A 23,936-nucleotide genomic window follows, 5' to 3' on the forward strand; every position below is an offset into this window, starting at 1 on the left:
TTTCTGGAGCCAAACCCTTGACGTACAATTCGATTCTTCGATACATAGGTCGAGACATGTTCGGGCATAGGGCAGCATAGTCATTGGACAGCTTGGTGTAGGTTTCAATCTCTGACCCAACCATCTTAAGCGCATAGTACTCGTTCTCAAGTTTGTGGATGTCATCCCGGTGACAGTACTCCTCCTTAATCATGTCCTTGAAATCCTCCCACGCAGTAGCATTAGCAGTTTCCAATCCAAACATCTGAATTTGCGCCTTCCACCAGGAAAGCGCGTTTCCTTCAAGCGTAGCAGTAGCAAACTTCACCCAATTCGCAGGGGGACACTCACAGACAGCAAAGACAGCTTCAACTTTCTCAATTCAGTGCAGAAGACCTATGGCACCCTCAGTGCCATTGAAAGGGAGAGGCTTGCAATCCATGAAAGTTTTTAAAGTACACACGGGTGGTTGCGCAGGTGCATGCTGACCTGTTTGTGAGAAGCGAAGCGTATAGATTTAGGGATAAAAGGCGATGTGGCGGTAGGATCTAAACATCCTAGGGTAACGAGTTTACCTCCAGGGTGAGCTGCGAAAGCTGCAGCCACCGTGTTAAGCAGGTTAGTGAATTGAGCCTGAGTCATGTTGATGTTTCCTCTTCCACGTCCACTCATTGTCTTCATAATCAGAAAACATAGTATGAGTGTGATGTTGTAATGTAGCGAGAATGAGATAGAAGAGCGAGGTGTATCTATCTAATTTAGGCACACTAGTACGTATAGCAAAACAGGAAACATAAGGTAAGCAAACAAGTAAACACTAGTCCGAGCTATGAGGTCAAATGTGTTGAGCCTTGCACTTGGAGTGTAGTGTCGTCGCGAGTCACAGGTTATAGTCTGGTTTTTCCCAAAAAGATTTTCCCCTTTTTAAAACCAAGTTCACTATAACCAATGGCTCTGATACCAATCTGTCACACCCCCAAAAACCACATGCGGAACACCACTGCTTGGAGGCGTGACCGACCAGGATCCAGCCACCAATTATACTGAGCATTGATTTAATAGTAGAAATATTTACTATCCAAAGTAGTTAGCAACATCGTAGTTTAAGTTCGATAATTAGTTTAACAAAACAGCGGAAGCAAAACCAAATAGTTTTAAAGATAGTTCTTAGTTTAAGATAATTAAACCCAACAAACGGGTTTTGACGAACACTACACCTCCCCAAGCAGCAGCTCCTCAGTCAATGGTTACCTGCAAAGCATGCAGTAAGGGGTCAACAATAATGCTGAGTGAGTTCACTAGTTGTCCAGTTTTAGTTTACCAAAAACTTAAGTTGTTTAGATAAAGCATTTATAATCACGTTGTGGGGAGCTACCCCATCTGTAAGCTCACTAAACTGTAGATACCGAAACTGTTGACGGAAAGTTGTTGTGCCCCGAGTCAATGTCTATCGTCATTGACCAAGTTGCAAGGTCTACTAGTTCACGCCCGATCTCCCCCGGTCACGGTGTGAGGTTGTCAAACCTAATAGCGCTATCAACTAATAACCCGTTCGCCCCCGGCGATTAATCGGTACTGTAAGCAGGGACTTAAAGTGATAGAGTTTCGTTTAGCATGGCTAGTTGTGATTTATAAATAGTATCCAAGCGTATCTCCCCCGGAGATAGTAGTTACCCATTCTGGTTTCCCCCGGAAGTAATGGTTCAAAAGTGTTTTTCCCAAAGTTGGTAGTTTGTCCGTGTCCCTCCACGGGACGCATGCTTTTAGTGTGTGAACTCACCTTGGGTTGCTCGGCAGATTAGGTTACTTTGTCAAACACGCTGGTCACCACGTCCTAGCATGGTCACCAGTAGGTCAGGTTTGGTGTACAAGCAATCACGTAAAATCTACACATAACTAACACGTAGCATGCATACAAACAGACATGGGGTTATTGGGCCGGCCCTAATATTTACACAATCAAACAGCAACACATAGTCCAGTCAACAGGTAGCCCATATTAAACACGTTATGGCCCAATAACCAAAGTGGACAGCCCAGTCGCAACAAGGTGGTCTCGAGTCGCAACCAGGAGGTCTCGGCTTGTCACGCTGTGGTTGCGAGTCGCAACCGTTGGGGTCTCGAGTCGCAACCGTTGCGGTCTCGAGTTGTCACGCTGTGGTCTCGAGTCGCAACCGTTGTGGTCTCGAGTCGCAACCGTTGCGGTCTCGAGTTGTCACGCTGTGGTTGCGAGTCGCAACCGTTGCGGTCTCGAGTCGTAATGCTGTCCTTGTCTTGTTCACGTGCAGATTCAGACATATCAGGCTAAATTGTACTATGTAATCAGGCCCAAATCGAGAAACAACCAATAAGGTTTCAACTAACAGTTTTCCTAATCTGACCATTAGTAAACAATGGATCAAACATTGCCCTTTTTAAATCTTCAAGTCATATTCAACAAGTTCATCACAAGTTCATCATTTTAGGGTTTTCATATCAAACATAACCATACATTTTTGAACCGAAATCTTATGTTTAACAAGATCATTTTGCAAGAAACAAAGAAGCATAGTTTGGTTGGCCATAATCATTCTTAAACTACCATTTGTTAGTCATTTTAAACATGTTATCAAGCATTCATACATAATGGTTACACATATTGTCAAACTCACAAATCATCCTAAAAATCATGCATAACACTTCTAACTAACACTTTCTAGTTCATTCAACACACATAAATCCCATACACATACTAGAACACTAACCGGTTAAGAAGAAGGCACCGAATCAAGGAAGAAAATGAGAAAGTGAAATGTCCGACTTGTGGTGATGATCTTGACCGAGTTTCCTTGACCGAGATTCCTTGTTGTTGCCGGTTTGATTCCAAGCTTGAACCGAGAATTTAGAGAGGGAAAGTGGTGTTGTTGAGGGTTTTCTAGTGAGAGAGAAAGGAGTGTTTGTGTGTGTTGGTAACTAATGAATGAAGAATGAGGGGAAGTTGGGTTTTTATATAAGGGATCTCGAGTTGGGCTTGGGGGTTTCGGCCCAAACGGTTTCGGCTCAAGAGGCCCACTCGAGACCGAGTGGCCCACTCGAGACCGAGTGGCCCACTCGAGACCGAGTGGTCTCGAGTCATGGTCTCGACTCACTAGTATATACGCATAAATATATATATAATACATACATACAACACATATCATGCAAAAAGTCACGTTTCCATTTAATAACATATATATATATACAATGATATTACAAGATGTTTGTTCGGAAAAACCTAGAGTGTCACATTGTATCAAGGGGTAGCCTCCGCTACCGCTTGGTCGGAAAATTTTTGACGTTTTTAGTGTAAATTTTGGAAAAATTTGACGTTTTTTCGATTTCGTTACCGCCTATTTATAAAACGTTCCCGCTTGGTCGGAATCGTAGATCCGCCACTGACATTTATTGTGATTTAGGAATCATTAATAAAACTTTTGAATGTTTTAGCAATGGAAAATATGATCTCTTAAAGGGTGCGTTTGGTACGTGGAACTTTTTATTAAAATTGAAATTTGCGAAAAGGATTTAGAATTTAAATTAATTCTCATGTCAAAAGAAATTTAAATTTAAATTCATTTGTTAACAGAACATATTAACAATATAATTTAGATTTCATTTCCAACAAATTCTTCAAACCAAAAATATTAAAAAATCAAATTTGGATTTCAATTATATTGAATTATGTTAACCATATTGTAAATCATTGCAGAATTTATGTTCTTCTATGACATAAATTTCGATGATTTAAGAAATATATCAATCGCTCTCTTTAAAGAACTAATTTGAATAATGATATTAAGAACTTTTATAATCGAAGGATAGCTTGGTGGGCAAGGGTCAACAAAGTAGAGTCGTGGAGAAATGTTTGATGTGTATGACGATTACATGATAATATTAGGAATAAGTATAACCCCACATGGGTTTAAAAGATTCTTAAACGAACGGTTCACATGTCGGGTTGAAATAAATATGCATTTAAAAAAATTAACCATAATATGCATTAAAAAAAAAGATCTTTTATCATAATACAAGAACACACTTGAATCATGTAATAAGAACTATTTATCATATTTATGTAACCGAGTCCCGGATTGACATATCGTAAACAATTAACATGTTGAACACAAGTTATATACATATTTTATTAATTCATAGATGAGCATATGTTAAAAGGCTTCAACTCAATATAGAAGTAATAACTCTCTGTATAACTAAGACGCTGTTTGGCAACATCTGAATGGTTAGGTGTTGAACCAGTAAGAGGTCTGAACCATTAAGAGTCTGTATAATGCTTAATCATTCAGAGACAAATGTCTGACCAATTCAGATTAGAGGTCTTAACCATTCAGACTCTGTATAATGATTAACCATTCAGAGACAAATGTCTGAATCATTCAGACATCTGCTAGTTAAACAAACAGTCTGAATCATTAAGTGCTGAACTAGTAAAAGGTCTGAACAATTAAGAGCTCTGTTAAGAGGTAAACAAATAGCCCCTAAGACTATCTACCTATGATCTAGGGGTCTATTGATAATATGTTTGTTCCCAATAACCCAATATTTAAGTGAGTTCAAATTCTTATTAGTAGGGTAGGTGGTGGACTGGTTCTAGTCTTATAGCCAAAATTGATTTAATATTTTACATATGAACTAGTTTTTTACTATCGCCGCGTTGCGGCGAATGTTTTTTGCTGTTTAGTCTGTGTTTACATGTGTTTTGAAATCATCACAAACGCGTTGCGCACGGAACCGCTCACAAGAATAAAAAGAAAATATAGAAAAAAACAGTAAAAGATAACCAAAAGAAAATCAACCAAAAAAATTGTATGATAATGATGTTGCTCGTATGAAACCTGTGGTCAAAAATGAGCTAATGATACTGGGTACCAGTACCGAATTTCCCGAACTGAAAGATCTTAAGTACCAATTCGGTACGACTTTTGGTGTTCCTTGTACCGATTCGCTACTGGTTTTTACCTTCATATACCGGTACCGTAACTGCCGTAACTGGTATTTTCGGTACCAGTACCAATGTTTTGAAATCACTACAAGCGCGTTGCGCACGGCCGCTGACAAGAATAAAAAGAAACTATAGAAAAAAACACTAAAAGATAACCAAAAGAAAATCAACAAAAAAATTTATATGGAATGATGTTGTTCATATGAAACATGTGGTCAGAGATGAGCAAATGATACTGGGTATCGGTACCGAATTTCTCGAACCGAAAGATCTTAAATACCAATTCGGTACGATTTTTACCGGTTTTTACCTTCATATACCGGTACCATAACTGGTATTTTCGGTACCAGTACTGATTCGATATTGGTTGGCACCGAGCTCATCCCTACCCATGAAATGAAAAAAAGAAATCATTAAAAGTTTGAAGAAAATCAACCAAAAAAAGTTGCACGATACCGTTGTTGTTCGTACGGTGCACGTGATCAGGGATGAGCAAATGGTACTGGGTAGCAGTACCGAATTTCCGAACTAAAAGATTTTCAAAATCAATTCGATACCGACTTTTGGCGTTTTCTGTACCAGGCTGGTGTCGATTTTACCTTCATGTACCGATAACTGTACCAGCATTTTCGATATCAATACCAGTTAACACAAACTTATCAAACTTATCAAACTTAAAAATAAAAAAGATAATAAAATCAATAAAAATATATATATTATTATAATAGTTAAATCACTATTCATTCCATTCTATTTTTATTATATGTAAATTTAGTTGTTACGCGAGTTTGTCGATAAAAAAACAAGGTTAGAAAAGATATTTAGGTATAAAAGATTACAAATCCACCACTTATGTGTTGTGGCCTAGTGGTAGGAGGTTTGATTTCTCTAGTGGGATTAAGACAATGCAAGATTTGAGTTAGGCTTTGTGCGAGGTTGTCAGTTCAAATTTCAAGCCCACCCGGATTTTTGTCCCACCAAAGAGTTCTGCTTCTGCTTTTATAGTTGCACAACGAGTGACAAGTAGTAGCCGGCCAAAAAAAAAAAAAAAGTTATAAAACTAAGACCATCTTTCTTCTCCTCTCATATTCCCCACCCCAGCATTTTGTCATCCCTTTGACCAGCCACCGGTCAAAGCCACAAAAAATTTCGGAGCCGCAGCATATGGACCGATAAACAAAACTATCGCCAAGCGCTTTTGACAGTTGATTTTTGCCTCCTCCCTCCCCCTATATTTCACATGCTCCTCTTCTTTTGGACCATTTTCTTCTCCCTCTTTTTCTCTCCATATCATAAAACCAGCCGATTTGATTTTGTTTTAATTCATTCGATTTTATTTTTAAGAAACCCTAACAGCCACCTCCTTGTTCGTTATCAGAAGAAAAATATATATATATCTTTTCAGGCCATTGTTAGGGTTTCATTCGTCTTCAATTCTTCCAAATACTTATTAATCTCCCACCATTTGATCAACATAATGGATACTGCTCGTTCCGAAACAGGATATTTTGCTCAAACCGAAATCAATTGGGACAAGTAAGCAATTTCATTATGCACTCTTTTATATTCATTCCTTTTTAGGTCTAATAATGATCTCTTGTTGCCATTCTTGTGATTAACCGATTAGTTGATTATACAAGCTCAAATTTATTCCTTATTATGCAGGCTTGATAAAACTAAGTTTTATGTCACCGGAGCCGGGATATTCACCGGGCTTACGGTTGGATTGTACCCTATATCCGTCGTAAAGACTCGTATGCAGGTTACAACGAAAGATTCTGTGGAGAAGAGTGCGTATGCGGTTATTAGAGGGTTATTGAAAGCAGAAGGTATCCCAGGGTTGTACCGAGGGTTTGGGACGGTCATCACAGGGGCGATTCCTGCACGAGTTATATTTATGACGGCGTTGGAGACTACGAAAGTGGCGGCTTTTAATATTGTTGAACCGTTTAAGCTTTCTGAGCCTACGAAAGCTGCTATTGCTAATGGGATTGCTGGAATGGCTGCCTCGCTTTGCTCTCAAGGTGTCTTTGTTCCGATTGATGTGGTATGGCTTCTTTGTTTGGTTGTTTGTTCAATTATAATGTTCAAATCTTATGTGTATGTGTGGAATTCCTAAATGTTGAAAGTCAACAGATTAGTCAAAGGTTGATGGTTCAAGGATATTCGGGCCACGCTAGCTATAATGGTGGCCTGGATGTTGCCCGTAAAGTGCTGAAACAAGATGGTATCAGAGGGCTTTACAGAGGATTTGGTCTGTCTGTCATGACGTATTCACCTTCTAGTGCCGTTTGGTGGGCCAGCTATGGTTCCAGTCAACGCGTTATATGGAGGTGAAGAGCTTTTGTTCTTTCCTTTTTTTTTTCAGTTTGTAATTTCTAGCATTATATAAACGCGCATGTTTTATGTAGTATGTTAGGTCATGGAAATGACGGCGATGGATCTATTCCTAGCCAGGGGACAATAGTTATGGTTCAAGGTGCTGGAGGAATATCTGCTGCGGCTGCAGCATCCTTAATTACAACTCCACTTGACACTATAAAGACCCGACTACAGGTTCATCTTATATTTTCATTAAATATTGTTATTGAAACTATTGCTATATGATTCCATATTTCCATGACAGAGACAGAATATAAAATTTGTGTTAAAAAAAAGGAATTGTGTTCTCCCTAAGTCCCATGGATTACTTTCCATTTAGGATGTCTCCAGAAAATTTCAGTATTTTCTTCTTTTGCAACTTTTGTAGTTACAATCATGTATTTGTCTTTGTCGTCAGTCATACTGTTGAGGATATTGATTTTTGTTCTAGAAGGTTCTCTTACTGTTTTGGTCATCAAAGGGTATTTCAGATATTTGACAAATACATCATTCTATAACCATGGGCCCAACCAAATGATGTAATTTGTGTGTGGTGTATGTTGTAGATTAGACGGGTAAATTTAGTGCATACTGAAATGGGTCGGTTTGGGACTTTGGGCTGATCTGCAACCACTTTCCTTTCCATTTTTAAAGATTTTTTAGAACTCGGTTAATGTTTCAAATATGTTTCGTAAACTATATTATCACAGTTTTAATAATTTTCTAAATTAAAGGATTAGAGCTAATTAATATTGTTTGTACAAGGTAATGGAACATGACAAGCGACCCTCTGCACGCCAAGTTATCAAAACATTGATTGCAGAAGATGGCTGGAAAGGTTTTTATAAAGGAATCGGTCCGAGGTTTTTTAGCATGTCAGCATGGGGAACATCCATGATACTCGCATATGAATATCTGAGTAAGAAGCCTTTCTTCTTATGCTAAAGTTTGTTATTTGTATTAAAGTAATCATCAATATAAACATCATGATAGCCAAAACTAGATAATAACCACCTCATATAAACATCATGTTGCCATGTCAGCAAAAGGTCACATGGCGCCACATCACCACTTGTAAGATTCATTCGGTTGCAAAAGTTGTGTGCATAATAATGACAGCACATAAAAATTGGCAATACATGTTCCAACTCGGAACATTTTGGAAAGTATGTCGATATTTAATTGATTGAGTTCACAAGATTGTATTTTAAAACAAATATTTTAAGTAAACTATATGCTAAGTCGATACTTAGAATGCTCATGAGATAGGAGTATGATTCAATATAATTACTTAGTTTGATATCATATGTTCTTTCATTTGCTGCTCGTGTGCTAACGTTTATCGTTTCTTCATGATTTGTAGAACGGATCTGCGCTCAAGATTTGTAGATTATTCTTCACCAACAACCTGCTTCCGTAGACGGTGTTTGTTCAATTACTATTCGATACTTTTGTGGTTCTTATTTGTCAAGATGCATTTATACAGATACAGAAATAGTGTCAGATGGCACGAGGCTCTCTCGGTTTACATGACGAGTAGAAACTAGATCACATAAAATCAAATGTATGATTCGTACATTTCATTCTTTTAACCATTTTTGACTTGCTAGAATTGAATTCATTCAAGGCTGTATTTTTGTAATCTCACTTTGGAACATCAATATTAATAGATGTTTCTTGATTTTTTTAGACATTTTTTGTACTTCTGCCTTTTTTTTAATGTTGGTGTTCTCGAACCTTTGAGACCGATGATCAGTTTTCTTTTCAGTCTATTGTTTCTCATAAAAGTCGCCTTGTGTATCCCCAAGGTGTCTCGAACCTTAGAGACCAAAAGAATTTATTAGTTAAGGTTTTGACTGAGATTTAGGTACAACTTTTGTTTGATTTTGATCCAAAGATGAGAAAAGAAACTCGCAATGACACTCATGGTAGTAAGGAAGAGAAAACCAGGTATTTAACCTACAAACGAAGAACACATCCACGAAATCGGACACACAGGTCACTGATTAATGCTGGACCAGTGCAATATAGCAACAAAAAACAGAGAAAGCACACAACTTCAAGCATTTAATATTTTCAATCCAATAATCTATTATTTTCTCAAATATAGTTTGTTTAAGTAGCGCGAGAGCCAACAATTGGATACTTGCTTCGAGTTTATTATCTCACAGTGATAACTAACATCTTCATTGTTGTTGCTCATCTTAGCTAGAGCTATGTTGCATCTTTACAAGTGAAGATGGTAGAAGGGTTCAGCTGTGGTGACCTTGATCACACATCCTTATACATCGAGTGTTAGCTCCATTCGATTGTAGAATTTGTGGGACATCGGTGTCTCCATAGGTGTTACACATCGAAGAAAAAAGCAACACAATGGCATTGTTAATCGACGGGATATACAATTAGGGGTACCGTGGCGTGCATGTATCATTTATCAATACTCTCACAGTCTCATTATTTAACCCAAAAACTAGGTTAGATAATTATCACACATATCATTTCAACTTAGAACTTACAGAAAGGAAAACTCTGCTGTAATCAACTTTAAATGCCATCAAATAATACTTTTAACAAGAATCTAAAATCGAGTACTCAAGCCGAAACAAGATTAGTAAACCGCCCTGACAAAGAGAACAAAAATGGAGCTTTTCACTGTATTAGGCATACAACCACGCACGCAAAACAAAGACGAACTCAAAACACCACGCTGTCACTACCAATATATGTTGACTGAATGCAAAATAGTGATTAATCAAAAACCAGATTCAAATTCATACTAAGAACATTTTCAGTTGACTACTACTTGGGCCTCGTCATCACTTGCATCCTCATCTTCATCGTCTCTGGCTGTGCCTGCGTATGCTTCCAGTGATCCAGCTTTAAACAAATCACCAGCCTTGTGTTGACCATCAGTTGGGTCTTGGTCTTGTTCCTTTTCTTTTGTTTGAGATTTTCCTTTGTTCATCTGTAGCATAACAAGAATCAACAACATTTAGCCTTTAATCCACATGACAGAATAGCTTCTTATTATGGTAAAAAATTCCTCTACATTGTAATATTTTTGGATATTAGTTCATTATCATCATAACCAGTCAAGGGGTGGCAAAATATATTGGTCAGGCAGGTTCAGTAACAGTTCAAAACAACATGAGTACTTTTAGACAAGTCAGTTTTGGACCTTTGGTTGGGTCGAACGGGAAACTGTCCAAATTGTTAGAAAAAAAATATTTGTTAATATTTAGTGTTTCAATAATTATCTAATTAAGGAAAACACAGAGGAGAATGAATCCATTGGCGGACGGGATAGAACAGTAACAATGGAGGTTGAAACACAGAGGAGCAGACGGTAGAAACCAGATGTAGGAAGGATCACCAAAATCGCTAGAGGCTAGGGCATAGTTGTCAATAGCGGTCGCTATAGCGAATAGCATAGCGTAGAGGTCGAAGGTCGCTACAAGGTATGTAGCCATAAATAATAGCGGGATTTTAGTTATCATTTTTATTTTTTAGAGTAAATTTCTGTTTTCGTCCCTGAGGTTTGTCCATTTTAACTAGTTTAGTCCAAAAATCTAATTTATAACAAAACCATCCCTAAGGTTGCATTTCTTAACGCTTTTCATCCCTAAGGTTTGCATTTCTTAACGCTTTTCATCCCTAAGAATTAAATGAAAAAGCAACCCTTAGGGATGAAAAGCGTTAAGAAATGCAAACTTCAGGGCTGGATTTGTTATAAATTAGATTTTTGGATTAAACTAGTTAAAATTGACAAACCTCAGGGACGAAAACAGAAATTTACTCTATTTTTTAAATATAATAGCGATTAAATATAGCTATAAAATAGTTGAATTTTAGGTTTTTGGTAAATATACATGTAAAATAGCATATATATGAGAGTATCTTGATATAATATACATACAAATTCTTTTCTAGTGTATTGCTATTTATAAAATAGTGCCCGCTATTTATCGCTATTTGATATGTAGCATATAGGTACCTTATCGCTATTTGTCACTATTCGCCATTAGCAACTATGGGCTAGGGCTTGAAATTAGCTTTTGATTTCAGAAGAATGTGCCTAGCAAGTCACTGAGCCAAACAAAAACCTTTTTTTACAAGACTGGACTATTTCTCAAATACGTAAAACAAATTCATTTTGTTAGCTAGTATTGATAGATGACACGATTCCTCTGTTGTATCATTATTAAGATGAATTTATACAATCTACCACTTCCAGGATATTGTATCTGGTATATCCATTTTTACACAGCTGAACCACATAATAAGAAAAATCTTTAAGAAATTTTATCAACTAGTATTGATAGTTTACTTTTTTTTAATCTTTGTAAGTATTGATAGTTCACAAGTTTCATCTGTTCTATCATTATTCATTACTGATACTTAGTATATTTAACTACTTCAAGTGTATCCCATCTAACGAAAGGAGCCCCTCGTGAAGATATAGTTTTCTTTGTAGCTTCAGTTCCTTCATATTCTAACTTCTAATCTGCTAAAACCAGCTAGTAACTTTATTACATATAGTTTCTAACAATGAGAAGAAACAATATTTGTGTATAATATTACCAGGACAGTCAAATTGAGTGAGTATTTAACACTACTTTATCCTTAACTTTTCTTTTCCAATTCCCATCATTAGAATTATAAGACTTTTGCTTACTCTATCTAGTAAATGATACAAAAAACTGGAAGAGAAATAACGAACGAACTTACCGCACGGAGCAAGGATCTCTTGTCTCTCTCTCGGGCATTACTAATAGCCTAAAACAAAAACAATAATTTATCAATATAAAAAGCACCACTTAAGATGATCAACACAACCATTAACAAACTTATAAGGTCAGAACAAACCGCTTGAAGCATTTTCTGCTCAGCCTCTACTTCAGTAATATCTCTGCAAAAATAAATTTCTACAGATCAGTCATCACTCACAAGCTCAAACCATCATCCAAAATTACTATTCATCAGCCCTTTCAAAAAACAATATTGTGTTCGTCATCATTCCGACTAGCAACAAAATTTGTGCTATGCTATCTACACACATATACAACTAGAGCCGTAACCGAGCCAAACCGGACAGCGGAGCCCTAGTTGTTTGTGTTCGTTCATTTAATTAATCAAACGAGCAAATGTAAACAAACTTTCTGCCAAACGGTTCGTTGAACGTTCTGGTCGTTTACAGAACTACATACAACTTTAAACAACGTTTACTTTATAACTAGACATCGAGATAACACAATAAATCGTCAAACCTTCCAACAATTCGGTCAACATGGCACGAACATTTAGCACACACATTATGCTCCTTGGCACAAGCTGCAATTTATATTACAATCATTAGACCCAAAAAAAAAAAAACAATTGAAAAACAATAATACACACAAAAAACCGGTATTTATTAAATAAAACCCTAACCATTGCAAAGATTATGATACGCTTGACGAACAGCACGTTTAGTACATTTCTGACTGCAACAAAATCATTAAAAACAGTTCATAATCTAATCTAAACACATAACTGAAATTAAAACAGAACAATTGTTATTATTAATACCATTTGGCGGGTTCACTGAGGGGTTTATATTTGCCGTATTTGCGTTTCCATTCAATCTGATCTTTACATTTAGGGCAGACTCCGGTGATATCTGATAACGGCCTGAACCGACCTCCGACTTCGGTTTCGTTAATTTTGACGCCGGCGTTGGGTTTCCACGCGTACTTATTTGCGTGTTTCGGCGGTCCGGTTCGCGGTCTGCTGCTCATCTTGAGGTGCTGTGAAACATGGAAGTGTAAAGTGTTGTTATTAAACCTAAAATAAGGTTTTGGATTGCCCCTAAATTGTTGTGTTTGTTCATTTTCGGTCCCTAATGTACGAGTATAGACTAGAGTAGGAGCAAGTAAATAACCGGATCAACCAAACCGCACAATTAACTGATGTTCTGGTTAAACCGATTAACCGAAAGTTTTAAACAACTAGCCTACTAACATTATGGAGATAAGAAAGGGAGATTGGGGAATGGATATTTTATTGATGTTTAAAATGAATAACATATGCCTCTATTTATAGGCTTACAAAATGGGGGTTAAGTATATGGAGGGATGGAAGTTAAGTATATGGATAGTCATATAATAAATAAGTAATAATTCATAACACTCCCCCTTGACTATCCACGTGACAAAATAATATATTATTCTTATAATACGCTTGGTGACGCTGCCTCGTTAAAAACCTTGCCAGGAAAACCCAGTGGGATAAAACCACATCTAAGGGAAAAAGAGTGCAGTGCGTATTATTCTCCCCTTGATGATTTAAGCTCATTGAGTCGACGCATCCCGATCCCATGAACCAGTTTCTTGAATGTAGAGGTCAGAAGTGCTTTAGTAAACGAGTCTGCCAAATTGTCGCTAGAACGAACTTGTTGGACAGTGATATCTCCATTCTTTTGCAAATCATGTGTGAAAAAAAACTTTGGTAAAATGTGCTTCGTTCTGTCACATTTGATGTATCCTTCCTTAGGTTGAGCAATGCACGCTGTGTTGTCTTCATGTAAAATTGTCGGTCCCTCATCTCTCGTAGAAATATCACAAGACCCACGAATGTGTTGTATTATACTTCTTAACCAAACACATTCTTGACTAGCTTCATGAATCGCCAATATTTCTGCATGGTTAGAGGATGTGGCTGTGATGGTTTGCTTTATAGAACGCCATGAGATAACAGTGCCTCTACTTGTGAATAAATATCCAGTTTGAGATCGTCCAGTGTGAGGATCAGACAAATACCCTGCATCTGCAAAACCAACCAAACTTGTTGTCGATTGGTTAGTAAAATACAACCCCATATCTTTTGTACCTTGAAGGTATCGAAATATTTGTTTTACCCCGTTCCAATGCCTCTTCGTAGGGCATGAACTATATCTTGCCAATAAATTTACAGAAAATGATATATCTGGTCGTGTATGACTAGCAAGAAACATTAGTGCACCAATTGCACTTAAATATGGTACTTCTGGACCAATAATTTCCTTTCCATCGTTCGGAGGTCAGAATGGGTCTTTCTTGACATCAAGAGATCTTACAACCATTGGGGTACTCAATGGATGTGATTTTTCCATATAAAACTTTCTAAGTAACTTTTCTATGTAGTTTTGTTGATGTACAAGGATTCCACCCTTGAGGTGTTCGATTTGTAACCCAAGACAAAATTTTGTCTTTCCAAGGTCTTTCATTTCAAATTCTCTTTTCAAGCATTCAACCGCCTTTTGGAGCTCACTTGGCGTTCCAATTATATTCAAGTCATCAACGTATACAGCAATTATAACATATTCAGATTCTGACCTTTTTATGAAGATACACGGGCATATTGAATCATTTTTGTAACCTTCTTTCAACAAATATTCACTAAGGCGATTATACCACATACGCCCAGATTGTTTTAGCCCATATAATGATTTGTTTAATTTAATTGAAAGATGTTCTCGAGAACTAGATGTACATGAGTTTGGTAATTTGAATCATTCAGGGAGTTTCATGTAAATATCAGTATCAAGTGAGCCATAAAGGTAGGCTGTCACAACATCCATTCGGCGCAGATCAATCCCTTCGTGTATTACCAGACTAACAAGATAACGAAAAGTTGTCGCATCCATCACCGGAGAATATGTCTCCTCATAATCAATCCCAGGTCTTTGCGAAAATCCTTATGCTACTAATCGTGCCTTGTATCGTACGATTTCATTTTTCTCATTGCGTTTTCGCACAAAGACCCACTTATATCCGACAGGCTTTACACCTTTAGGTATAGGAACTACTTGTCCAAAAACTTCTCGTTTATTGAGGGAATCTAATTCTGCCTTAATTGCGTCTTTCCAATGTAAGGCCCTAATACGTATTTGACTATAAGTCGCAGCGGAAGTTCAAGCCATAAACTTTCTTTCATTATAAACACCTTAACTTATTCAAAAATTAACTTTAACATAACTCTTTCACATAAATCCATCAATCGACTTATTTACTAAGTAAAAACATAGCTTATGTTTACTACATTATATACATCAACGTTCCCGTACAATCTCACTAGTGACTCGATCCTCGATCTTTGTTCCTTGATGATCCGCGTGACTCGTACTACCTGCGCTCACCACATTAAATTCATAACATTAGTACGCATTATAAACATACAAGATTTATTCACGTTTACTTTTTGTTCCGTTAACTCTTTACATCCCAGCTTTCCATCTGATCGTACATTCCGTGGTGAGACTTTCTCATTGTACCTGCGTTACACTTCGTTCACAAGGCACACTATTATTATCGTCAATACTCAATTTCATTGAATACATGCGTATATACTTTCATACATACTCACATATGTGCATCCGTTCACACATAACTACTTACAAATCTACGTACCTACATTCATACGTACGTTCCTACATACGTGCATACCTACATACATACACGCATACATGTCTACATGCATACCTATTACATGCCTTCTCACAACCCTACATACGTGCACACACTTTCGTACATACTCACTTGGATATATATATACACATGCACATACTACCTACATACACACCTACATACATACATACATACCTTCATACGTATCTACTTAAGGAAATTCTTAACTTAGAATCCCACATTTAGGTACCATATTACTACATATTCTTTAGGATCCCACCTTTAGGTACCATATTACTACATATTCTTTAGGATCCCACCTTTAGGTACCATATTACTACATATTCTTTAGGATCCCACCTTTAGGTACCCTATTACTACATATTCTTTAGGATCCCACCTTTAGGTACCATATTACTACATATTCTTTAGGATCCCACCTTTAGGTACCATATTACTACATATTCTTTAGGATCCCACCTTTAGGTACCATATTACTACATATTCTTTAGGATCCCACCTTTAGGTACCATATTACTACATATTCTTTAGGATCCCACCTTTAGGTACCCTATTACTACATATTCTTTAGGATCCCACCTTTAGGCCCCCTACCCGTCGGCGACGCCCTCTAGTTTCTTTTTTTGCAGTTTTCTGCAGGTTCGTTTCGTCGTCCGTACGCACTAAAACGCACGTAACTTTCGAACCGTTTACCCGTTTAACCTCCCATTTCTTCCTACATGCTTGTAAATTCACATCCTATCAAATGAACTTAAAATCCCATAACCGCCTTAAGGAAAATCTTAACTTACGCGCTATCGGCTTATTACCCTCTTACCCACAATTCGACCCGTTCATGCATTCATCAACGTAACTTGTTTGTTTTACCATAAACTCTTATAAACCTAATAATATCAGTGACATCTATCATAAAATAATAAGTTCTTAGACATTTAGCATCCTCTTAACACATTATCGTTCATATACTTAGTGTTGACCCGTTAAGGGTATTTGCGCGTTAAATGGTTTATAACATACCAAGACCATACTCTTCGCTTCCATACTTGTCCAAGACATTACACTAATCAATAACTTGCTTCTAAACTACTTATTAAGATCGTTTGCCCAAAATACCCATCAAGGGCATTTTGGTCAACCTTAATCCCATCATTTACGACGAAAGACTTTCCTACATATTTAACCTCAAACATCATGTTTAATTAATTTCAACACTTTATTACTTACTTGAACTAAGAAGTGATTACGGAAATCACTTACCTTGAGCGTCCAAGTTCAAGCATAGGTTCCATGCTTTCTTTTGACCCATTAGCCTCCGTGCTTGAGCCCGTAGACATGCTATCTATCCTTACATGACCATACATTGATACCCTTGTTAGTAAACAAGGCCACACAAAGCATCAATCACAATAAATCTATGCTCAACAATTGACTTTCATTAATGGATTTCTTGCAACTCATAGCATAGATTAACAATGAGATCCTTTCTACTCGCATAATATAAACACGCCATTACATATCTTGCTATAAATATTTCGTGCATCACTTTGACTCCCTAAACCGTACGTTTATGATAAGAGATCTACCTCACAACATTCCTACCATTGTTGACTTTCCAGAAAGTCAACTATCAAGCATTTCAACTTCCAACTTGGACACACATTCATTCACAAATTAACATGTTAGAATATAGTCATTATGCCATCTATGCTTCATACTCATTTTGTAGGACATATTTGGCCGCATAATCAAATAGTTACATATACACATATACATACGATTCCGTTCATATCAACATCTTTATAGTTAACGCCGATATCAATTAAGTTTACTCTTTTCTATGATTCTCATTCGTTCCATAACCATTCTTAAGTTGAAACTAATACGATCAAACATTCCATATATATTCATCACATCATTCAAGCGTATGGTACGAATTTCACATATTATTGTCATTTAGGCATTTCATCAAACACCTTGTGTGCGTACTACCATCTAAGCTTAATGTACAACTAATTCATGCATATCCTTCTAACCTCATACATAATTCACCAAAATTCTTCCTTCTAATCATCATGAATCATTTCTACATAATCATTAAACATACTAGAATCACATTTCTTTCAATTCCTCTAACAAGAATCTACCATGCATGCCAAAATACATCAATATTAAGCAAGAATTGGACATGGGTGATCATTCAAGTTGTTATCATCACCATAACCAAATGGGTTTCACATATAAACATCAAATTAACCCAAATCTTACATAACCCATGTTCTATATGATGTTTCTAACCCTTATACATAATCAGTTTCATATTATCTCACGGATTAGAGCATAACCCACTTCACCCATGATCACCAATCTTAAATTTAAAACATACCTTATGATCTCCTCATGTTGGTGATCATTAATCCATGCTCGGTTATAGATTTAAGCATCATTTAGCCTTTCAATTTGGATGATCTTTCATGTTTAGGGTTTGGAGTTCTTGAGAGCTCCTGAAGCTTCACGAACACACACGTATGTGTGTTTGTGTGTGTGTGTTGTTCTTTTAATTAGTAAACAACTTTCAGTTGTTTCCACTTTAGCCCCTCGGGTTTTCCTTTAAAACATAAATGACACTACCTTTCATTACTTAATACTTTTGACCATACCCTTAACTATGTTAAATAGCCTAGTTATTTATTTCATGACGTGTCATAAAGGAACATCCGACAAATATTAACATTCAGATTTTGGGGCGTTACATCCAATTTGGCCAATCATTTCTTTGTTTACATTCCTCAACAGATTTTGGTTCTTGATCCTCATTATTTTCCATTACTTCTAGCGCTATTTTATATGAAAAACTGTCATCGACGTCGATTTCATTTCGGTTCAATACCTTTCTAGACATGATATAATTTATTGAGATCTATTCGTTTCCAGGTACCTGAGGTTCTTCTGGAACCATCATGTCTAGTGTCTCTTTAGGAGACTCTTTTCTTGGCGTTATCATTACCTCGACTGGACCATCTCCATTATTTGCTCCTTTTTTCTTTCGAGGATTTTTATCTTTAGAACCGATTGGTCTACCACATTTGAGGCATGCATTAGACTCACTTCCAACATGTTGTTGTCCTTCTGGGACACTTATTTTTACTGGAGCATTAGCAGCTGGTATGTGTGACTTAGTCACTCTCTTTGGGTCAGTGAATGCATCTAGTACTTGATTTGCTAATGTTTGTAAATGAATTATTCTTTGAACTTCTTGTTCACACTCTTTAGTTCGAGGATCAAGATGAGATAGTGATAATTCATTCCAAATTATATTATTATTTTTCAGCTGCTTTTCGTCTGCCCCTAATGTTGGGAATGTTGTTTCAACAAAATGACAATCACCAAATCGAGCTGTAAATAAATCACCTTGATGGCTCTAAATACTTAATGATCGATGGTGATTCATACCCAACATATATTCCTAACCTCCTTTGAGGTCCCATCTTTGTGCGTTGTGATGGAGCGATAGGAACATATACAGCACAACCAAAAATCCTTAGATGGGAAATATTTGGTTCCTGACCAAAAACCAACTTTAATGGAGAGGAAGTGTGATAACTCTTTGGCCTGATGCGAATTAGTGTTGCTGCACGTAAAATTGCATGCCCCTAGGCAGATGCTGGTAGTTTTGATTTCATAATCATTGGTCTTGCAACCATTTGAAGTCGCTTGATAAGCGATTCAGCAAGTCCATTTTGCGTATGTACATGAGGTACTGGATGCTCTACACGTATGCCAATAGACATGCAGTAATCATTGAAGGTTTGGGATGTAAATTCCCCAGCATTGTACAACCGAATTTTCTTTATGGGATAATCTGGAAAATGTGCTCTTAACCTTATTAATTGAGCAAGTAGTCGTGCAAATGCCATATTACGACTTGATAGTAAACTCACATGTGACCACCTAGTTGATGCATCAATTAAGACCATAAAGTATCTAAATGGTCCACTGGGAGGGTGTATAGGTCCACATATATCCCCATGTATTCTTTCTAAAAAACTCAAGGATTCTGTCCCTACCTTAACTGGTGATGGGCGAGTGATTAACTTCCCTTGTGAGCATGCAACACATGTAATATCCTTAGATTGAAGAATCTTCTGGTTCTTCAAAGAGTGACCACATGAATTTTCTATAATTTTTCGCATCATTATTGATCCGGGATGGCCTAACCGGTCATGCTAAATGATAAAATTTTCTCGGTCTATAAACTTTTGGTTTATGATTGCATTTGATTCAACTGCACCAATTTTGGTACAATACAAACCAGAGGCAAATGCGCGTAACTTCTCTAATATGTGTTTTTTCGGGAATATGTGTTTTTTTTTCCCGAAATAATATTTGTGATTTGAAGGTACTCATCATGTCCTTCACATGTAGTCTCAAGATGATATCCATTTAGACGAATATCTTTAAAGCTTACCAGATTTCTTTGAGATAGTGAGGAAAATAAGGCATTGTTAATTTTGAGCAAAGTTCCACTTTATAGAACTACATATGCTTCTCCAAAGCCTTCAATTAATTTTGTTTTACCATATATAGTACCAACGCTTGCCTCTTTCATTGTTAAACTAGAGAAATAATCCCTTTTCTTTAGGATTGTATGTGTAGTAGCATTGTCTATTAGACATACATCTTCACCATTAATATGAAGTTTAGTTGAATACTCCATATGCTTCAAAACAAAACAAAGCTTCATAAATAAAAGTATAATATAGTTCAAACATAACATTCCATAAAGTGCCCCAAAACACTTCAAAACAAAACATAACAAAATCCCAAACAAAATGTCTTAATAAAACATCAAGGAAATAGCATAATTTTAAGTATAATCATTCACGCGTAGGGAAAATTGCAAGCATCCAACTGGTTTGTATCAGCCACGATATCACCAGAATCCAAACTAGCTTGCTCGATAAGGAAATCATCATAATCCAGATTAGTTGCATTAGTATGGTCCTTTTCACCACTTGGGACATCAACATTTCCATCTTCATATGAGAAATTTGTCTCTATTCCTTTTTGTTTGTCTTTTATAGATTGTTGGTAAAGCTCTACCAAGTGTCTGGCTGTACGACATGTACCAGCCCAGTGGTTGTTACCACCACATCGATAGCATGTATTCGATGAGGTTCCACTTTTCTTTTTACCTCTTTCATCATCGGATTTCTTTTCATTATCATGCAACTTCTGGTGGGTTCTTTTGTTTTTGAATTGAACACCATGATAATTCCCCCGACCATATGTATGTCCACGACCACGTCCATGACCACGACCACGACCATGACCACGCCCACGTTGATAGCCACGACCACGTCCGTGACTTCCACTTTGGTCATTATATGTTGCCACATTCACTTCTGGGAATGGAGTTGTACCAACCGAACGAGTTTGATGGTTTTTCATTAGTAGCTTATTATTTTGCTCAGCCACAAGCAAACATGATATTAAGTCACTGTATTTGGTGAAACCCCTTTCACGATATTGTTGTTGCAAGACAATGTTTGAGGCGTGAAAGGTGGAAAATGTTTTTTTCCAACATCTCCTTATCAGTAATATTTTCACCACATAGAATTAATTGTGACGTGATTCTAAACATTGCTGAGTTATACTCACTTATAGACTTAAAGTCTTGCAACCTTAAATTAATCCATTCATAACGAGCTCTTGGTAATATTACTGTTTTCTGATGGTCATACCTTTCTTTTAAATTGGTCCATAGGACGATTGGATCTTTGATACTGAGATATTCATTTTTCAATGACTCATGAATATGGTGGCATAAGAAAATCATTGCCTTTGCTTTATCTTGGGTACTCGTTTTATTTCCTTCTTTAATTGTATCCCCAAGGTTATTGGCATTTAGATGGATTTCAGCATCCAAAGCCCATGACAAATAATTTTTTCCAGTGATGTCTAAAGCCATAAACTCAAGCTTTGCAAGATTCGACATGATTAACTATATTAAAGAAATACACATGGATTAATGTATGTTATTCAAATTATAAACCAATAACAATATAATTTGTAATAACAATTACTCACTATAAATAAAACAAGATAAATAAGATAATTATGTATTTTAGGCTATTTATATAGTTTATTGATATTGTATTACAATAAAAGAAAAAAAAAACCTTTATTTATATAAAAATGACAAAACAAAGTTTTACCAACTTATTATAAGTCTAGACAACTAAATATATAAAACACATGAGTTAACGTAATTAGTGCTAAAAGCCTAACAAATATCATCAGATTATAAACTAGATTATAAACTGTTATATCATATCCTAATTTTATCTCATCATGATTGGTATAAAAGTAATGTTTAATGGAGATAAGAAAACCAAAGGGGTTAAAAGCCCATATTTATCAAATTCATTATCATTTAATAAAACATATTAAAAGAAACCGGAAAAAAATGAAATTATATTCTTTAATTGAGCAATATTGCATTACTTTTTCATATTTAACATTAGTGTATTTTTTTTTTTGAAATGTGACTTTTATTAGCACACGTGAAAACCTCCGACTCTCCAAGGCGGAGAGAAGAAGGCCGCTAGAAACATGTGAACTATCAAACATTGTTTTGTTTCTTGATTTAATCCATCCACAAGGTACATACTATACCGAAATTATTAATTATTTTAAATGACAACATAAAATAAGTTTTATTAATTGGGAAACCATAAGACGATATAACCATAAGAAACAAATTATCCAATGAACGAGATATGACTCTAACATTATCATATTACCTTAAGATTGATTGAATAGATGATAAACCATCAATCTATATCAGTTACTATCCAACAAAAGCATATTATTCGAATAAATTAATATATAACTCAACTTTAATTAACAACAATGTTAATGGATTAATCAATTATGGAAAAATATCAATAAATTTTGTAGTTTTGTAGAACCTTTGGTGATAGAGTATAATTTATTTTATAGAAAATGTAGTTGAAAGAATAAAAAAAACTTTTATTAAAACCTTTTTAGTTAAATTTTAGAGTAAAAATTATATATTCTTTATTTAACAATTAACAGTGCTTCATTGTGATGAACTCCGCACCTACCTGTTAAAATAACATTGGAAACTCATTCAATAATATAAATTTATTTTTCTTACAACGTGTGGATACTTTTGATTGTGTTTGATTCTGATCTAAATATAATCTTGAATATTGAGAAATCATAAATATCACTATATGTTTTGTAGAACCTTTGGTCAGCTTAGTTTATAATAAACATGAATCAACATCCTTTTATTGTGAATTTGTATAAACATATTAATAAACAATAAATATAAATAAGTAAACTATGGATTATTATGTGAGATTTAAGGGAGAAGAAAACAAATTTACGAGAACAATATTGTATGAATCAAAATATATGTTTAAAAGCATGAAGAACAATGAAAAAAATAATAATTTAATTTACCTTGTGATAATTTGATCCAACTCCAAAAACAAGTCATACTGATAACGTGTTTTAAACAACTAGCCTACTAACATTATGGAGATAAGAAAGGGAGATTGGGGAATGGATATTTTATTGATGTTTAAAATGAATAACATATGCCTCTATTTATAAGCTTACAAAATGGGGGTTAAGTATATGGAGGGATGGGAGTTAAGTATATGGATAGTCATATAATAAATAAGTAATAATTCATAACAGGTTCGACTTTTTATTTTTTATAATTTTTGGCATGACCAAAATTAATCGAAGTGCTTATACATATAATTATTCAAAACACATTGTTAGGTTTTTTACTAGGGATGTTTTATTTGTATGAGAAAAGTAGAAATTAGGAATGTGTATGGGCCATTTCTGGTTAAAATGGCCGAGATATTGGTTAACAGATAAGCATAACCAAAACAGATAGGTTTTGTTTACTCAATTATAATTGTTAGAGTGGGTCGGTTATGAGTTGGTTAACTGTAAACTACATTTCATCATGAAATATTTGGGTCTGACTAATAGAAGAAGCCCAATATAATTGGACTTGAAAGTTTGAGTAGATGAGATTATCAATCCAAGTGAGCGATTGGAATTGTGAAAAGTCGGTTATATGAAAAGAAACATATGCAAGGCACAATATGATAATTGTATCTTTTTTT

General features: G+C 35.8%; 3 protein-coding genes across 3 annotated transcripts; 1 reads left to right on the plus strand and 2 right to left on the minus strand.

Moving 5' to 3' along the window:
* Window positions 1–6,044: 6,044 nt before the first annotated feature.
* Window positions 6,045–9,011, plus strand: LOC110879179 (solute carrier family 25 member 44). Its single transcript, XM_022127602.2, has 6 exons — window positions 6,045–6,493; window positions 6,623–7,004; window positions 7,094–7,290; window positions 7,369–7,513; window positions 8,084–8,237; window positions 8,682–9,011. The coding sequence occupies exons 1-6, from the start codon at window positions 6,198–6,200 to the stop codon at window positions 8,705–8,707; spliced, it is 1,200 nt and encodes a 399-aa protein (XP_021983294.1). The 5' UTR covers window positions 6,045–6,197; the 3' UTR covers window positions 8,708–9,011.
* An 899-nt stretch (window positions 9,012–9,910) lies between these two features.
* On the minus strand, window positions 9,911–13,121 carry LOC110879180 (uncharacterized protein C9orf85 homolog). Its single transcript, XM_022127603.2, has 6 exons — window positions 12,887–13,121; window positions 12,749–12,801; window positions 12,586–12,649; window positions 12,185–12,227; window positions 12,047–12,094; window positions 9,911–10,283 (listed from the first exon to the last, which is right to left on the minus strand). The coding sequence occupies exons 1-6, from the start codon at window positions 13,093–13,095 to the stop codon at window positions 10,107–10,109; spliced, it is 594 nt and encodes a 197-aa protein (XP_021983295.1). The 5' UTR covers window positions 13,096–13,121; the 3' UTR covers window positions 9,911–10,106.
* A 7,519-nt stretch (window positions 13,122–20,640) lies between these two features.
* On the minus strand, window positions 20,641–21,757 carry LOC110876587. Its single transcript, XM_022124755.1, has 2 exons — window positions 21,504–21,757; window positions 20,641–21,349 (listed from the first exon to the last, which is right to left on the minus strand). Exons 1-2 carry the CDS (start codon window positions 21,755–21,757, stop codon window positions 20,641–20,643), a joined length of 963 nt encoding a protein of 320 aa, XP_021980447.1.
* Between the last annotated feature and the right edge of the window lie 2,179 nt (window positions 21,758–23,936).

The sequence above is a fragment of the Helianthus annuus genome, chromosome 9, assembly GCF_002127325.2.
Source record: "Helianthus annuus cultivar XRQ/B chromosome 9, HanXRQr2.0-SUNRISE, whole genome shotgun sequence".
Lineage (NCBI taxonomy): Eukaryota > Viridiplantae > Streptophyta > Magnoliopsida > Asterales > Asteraceae > Helianthus > Helianthus annuus.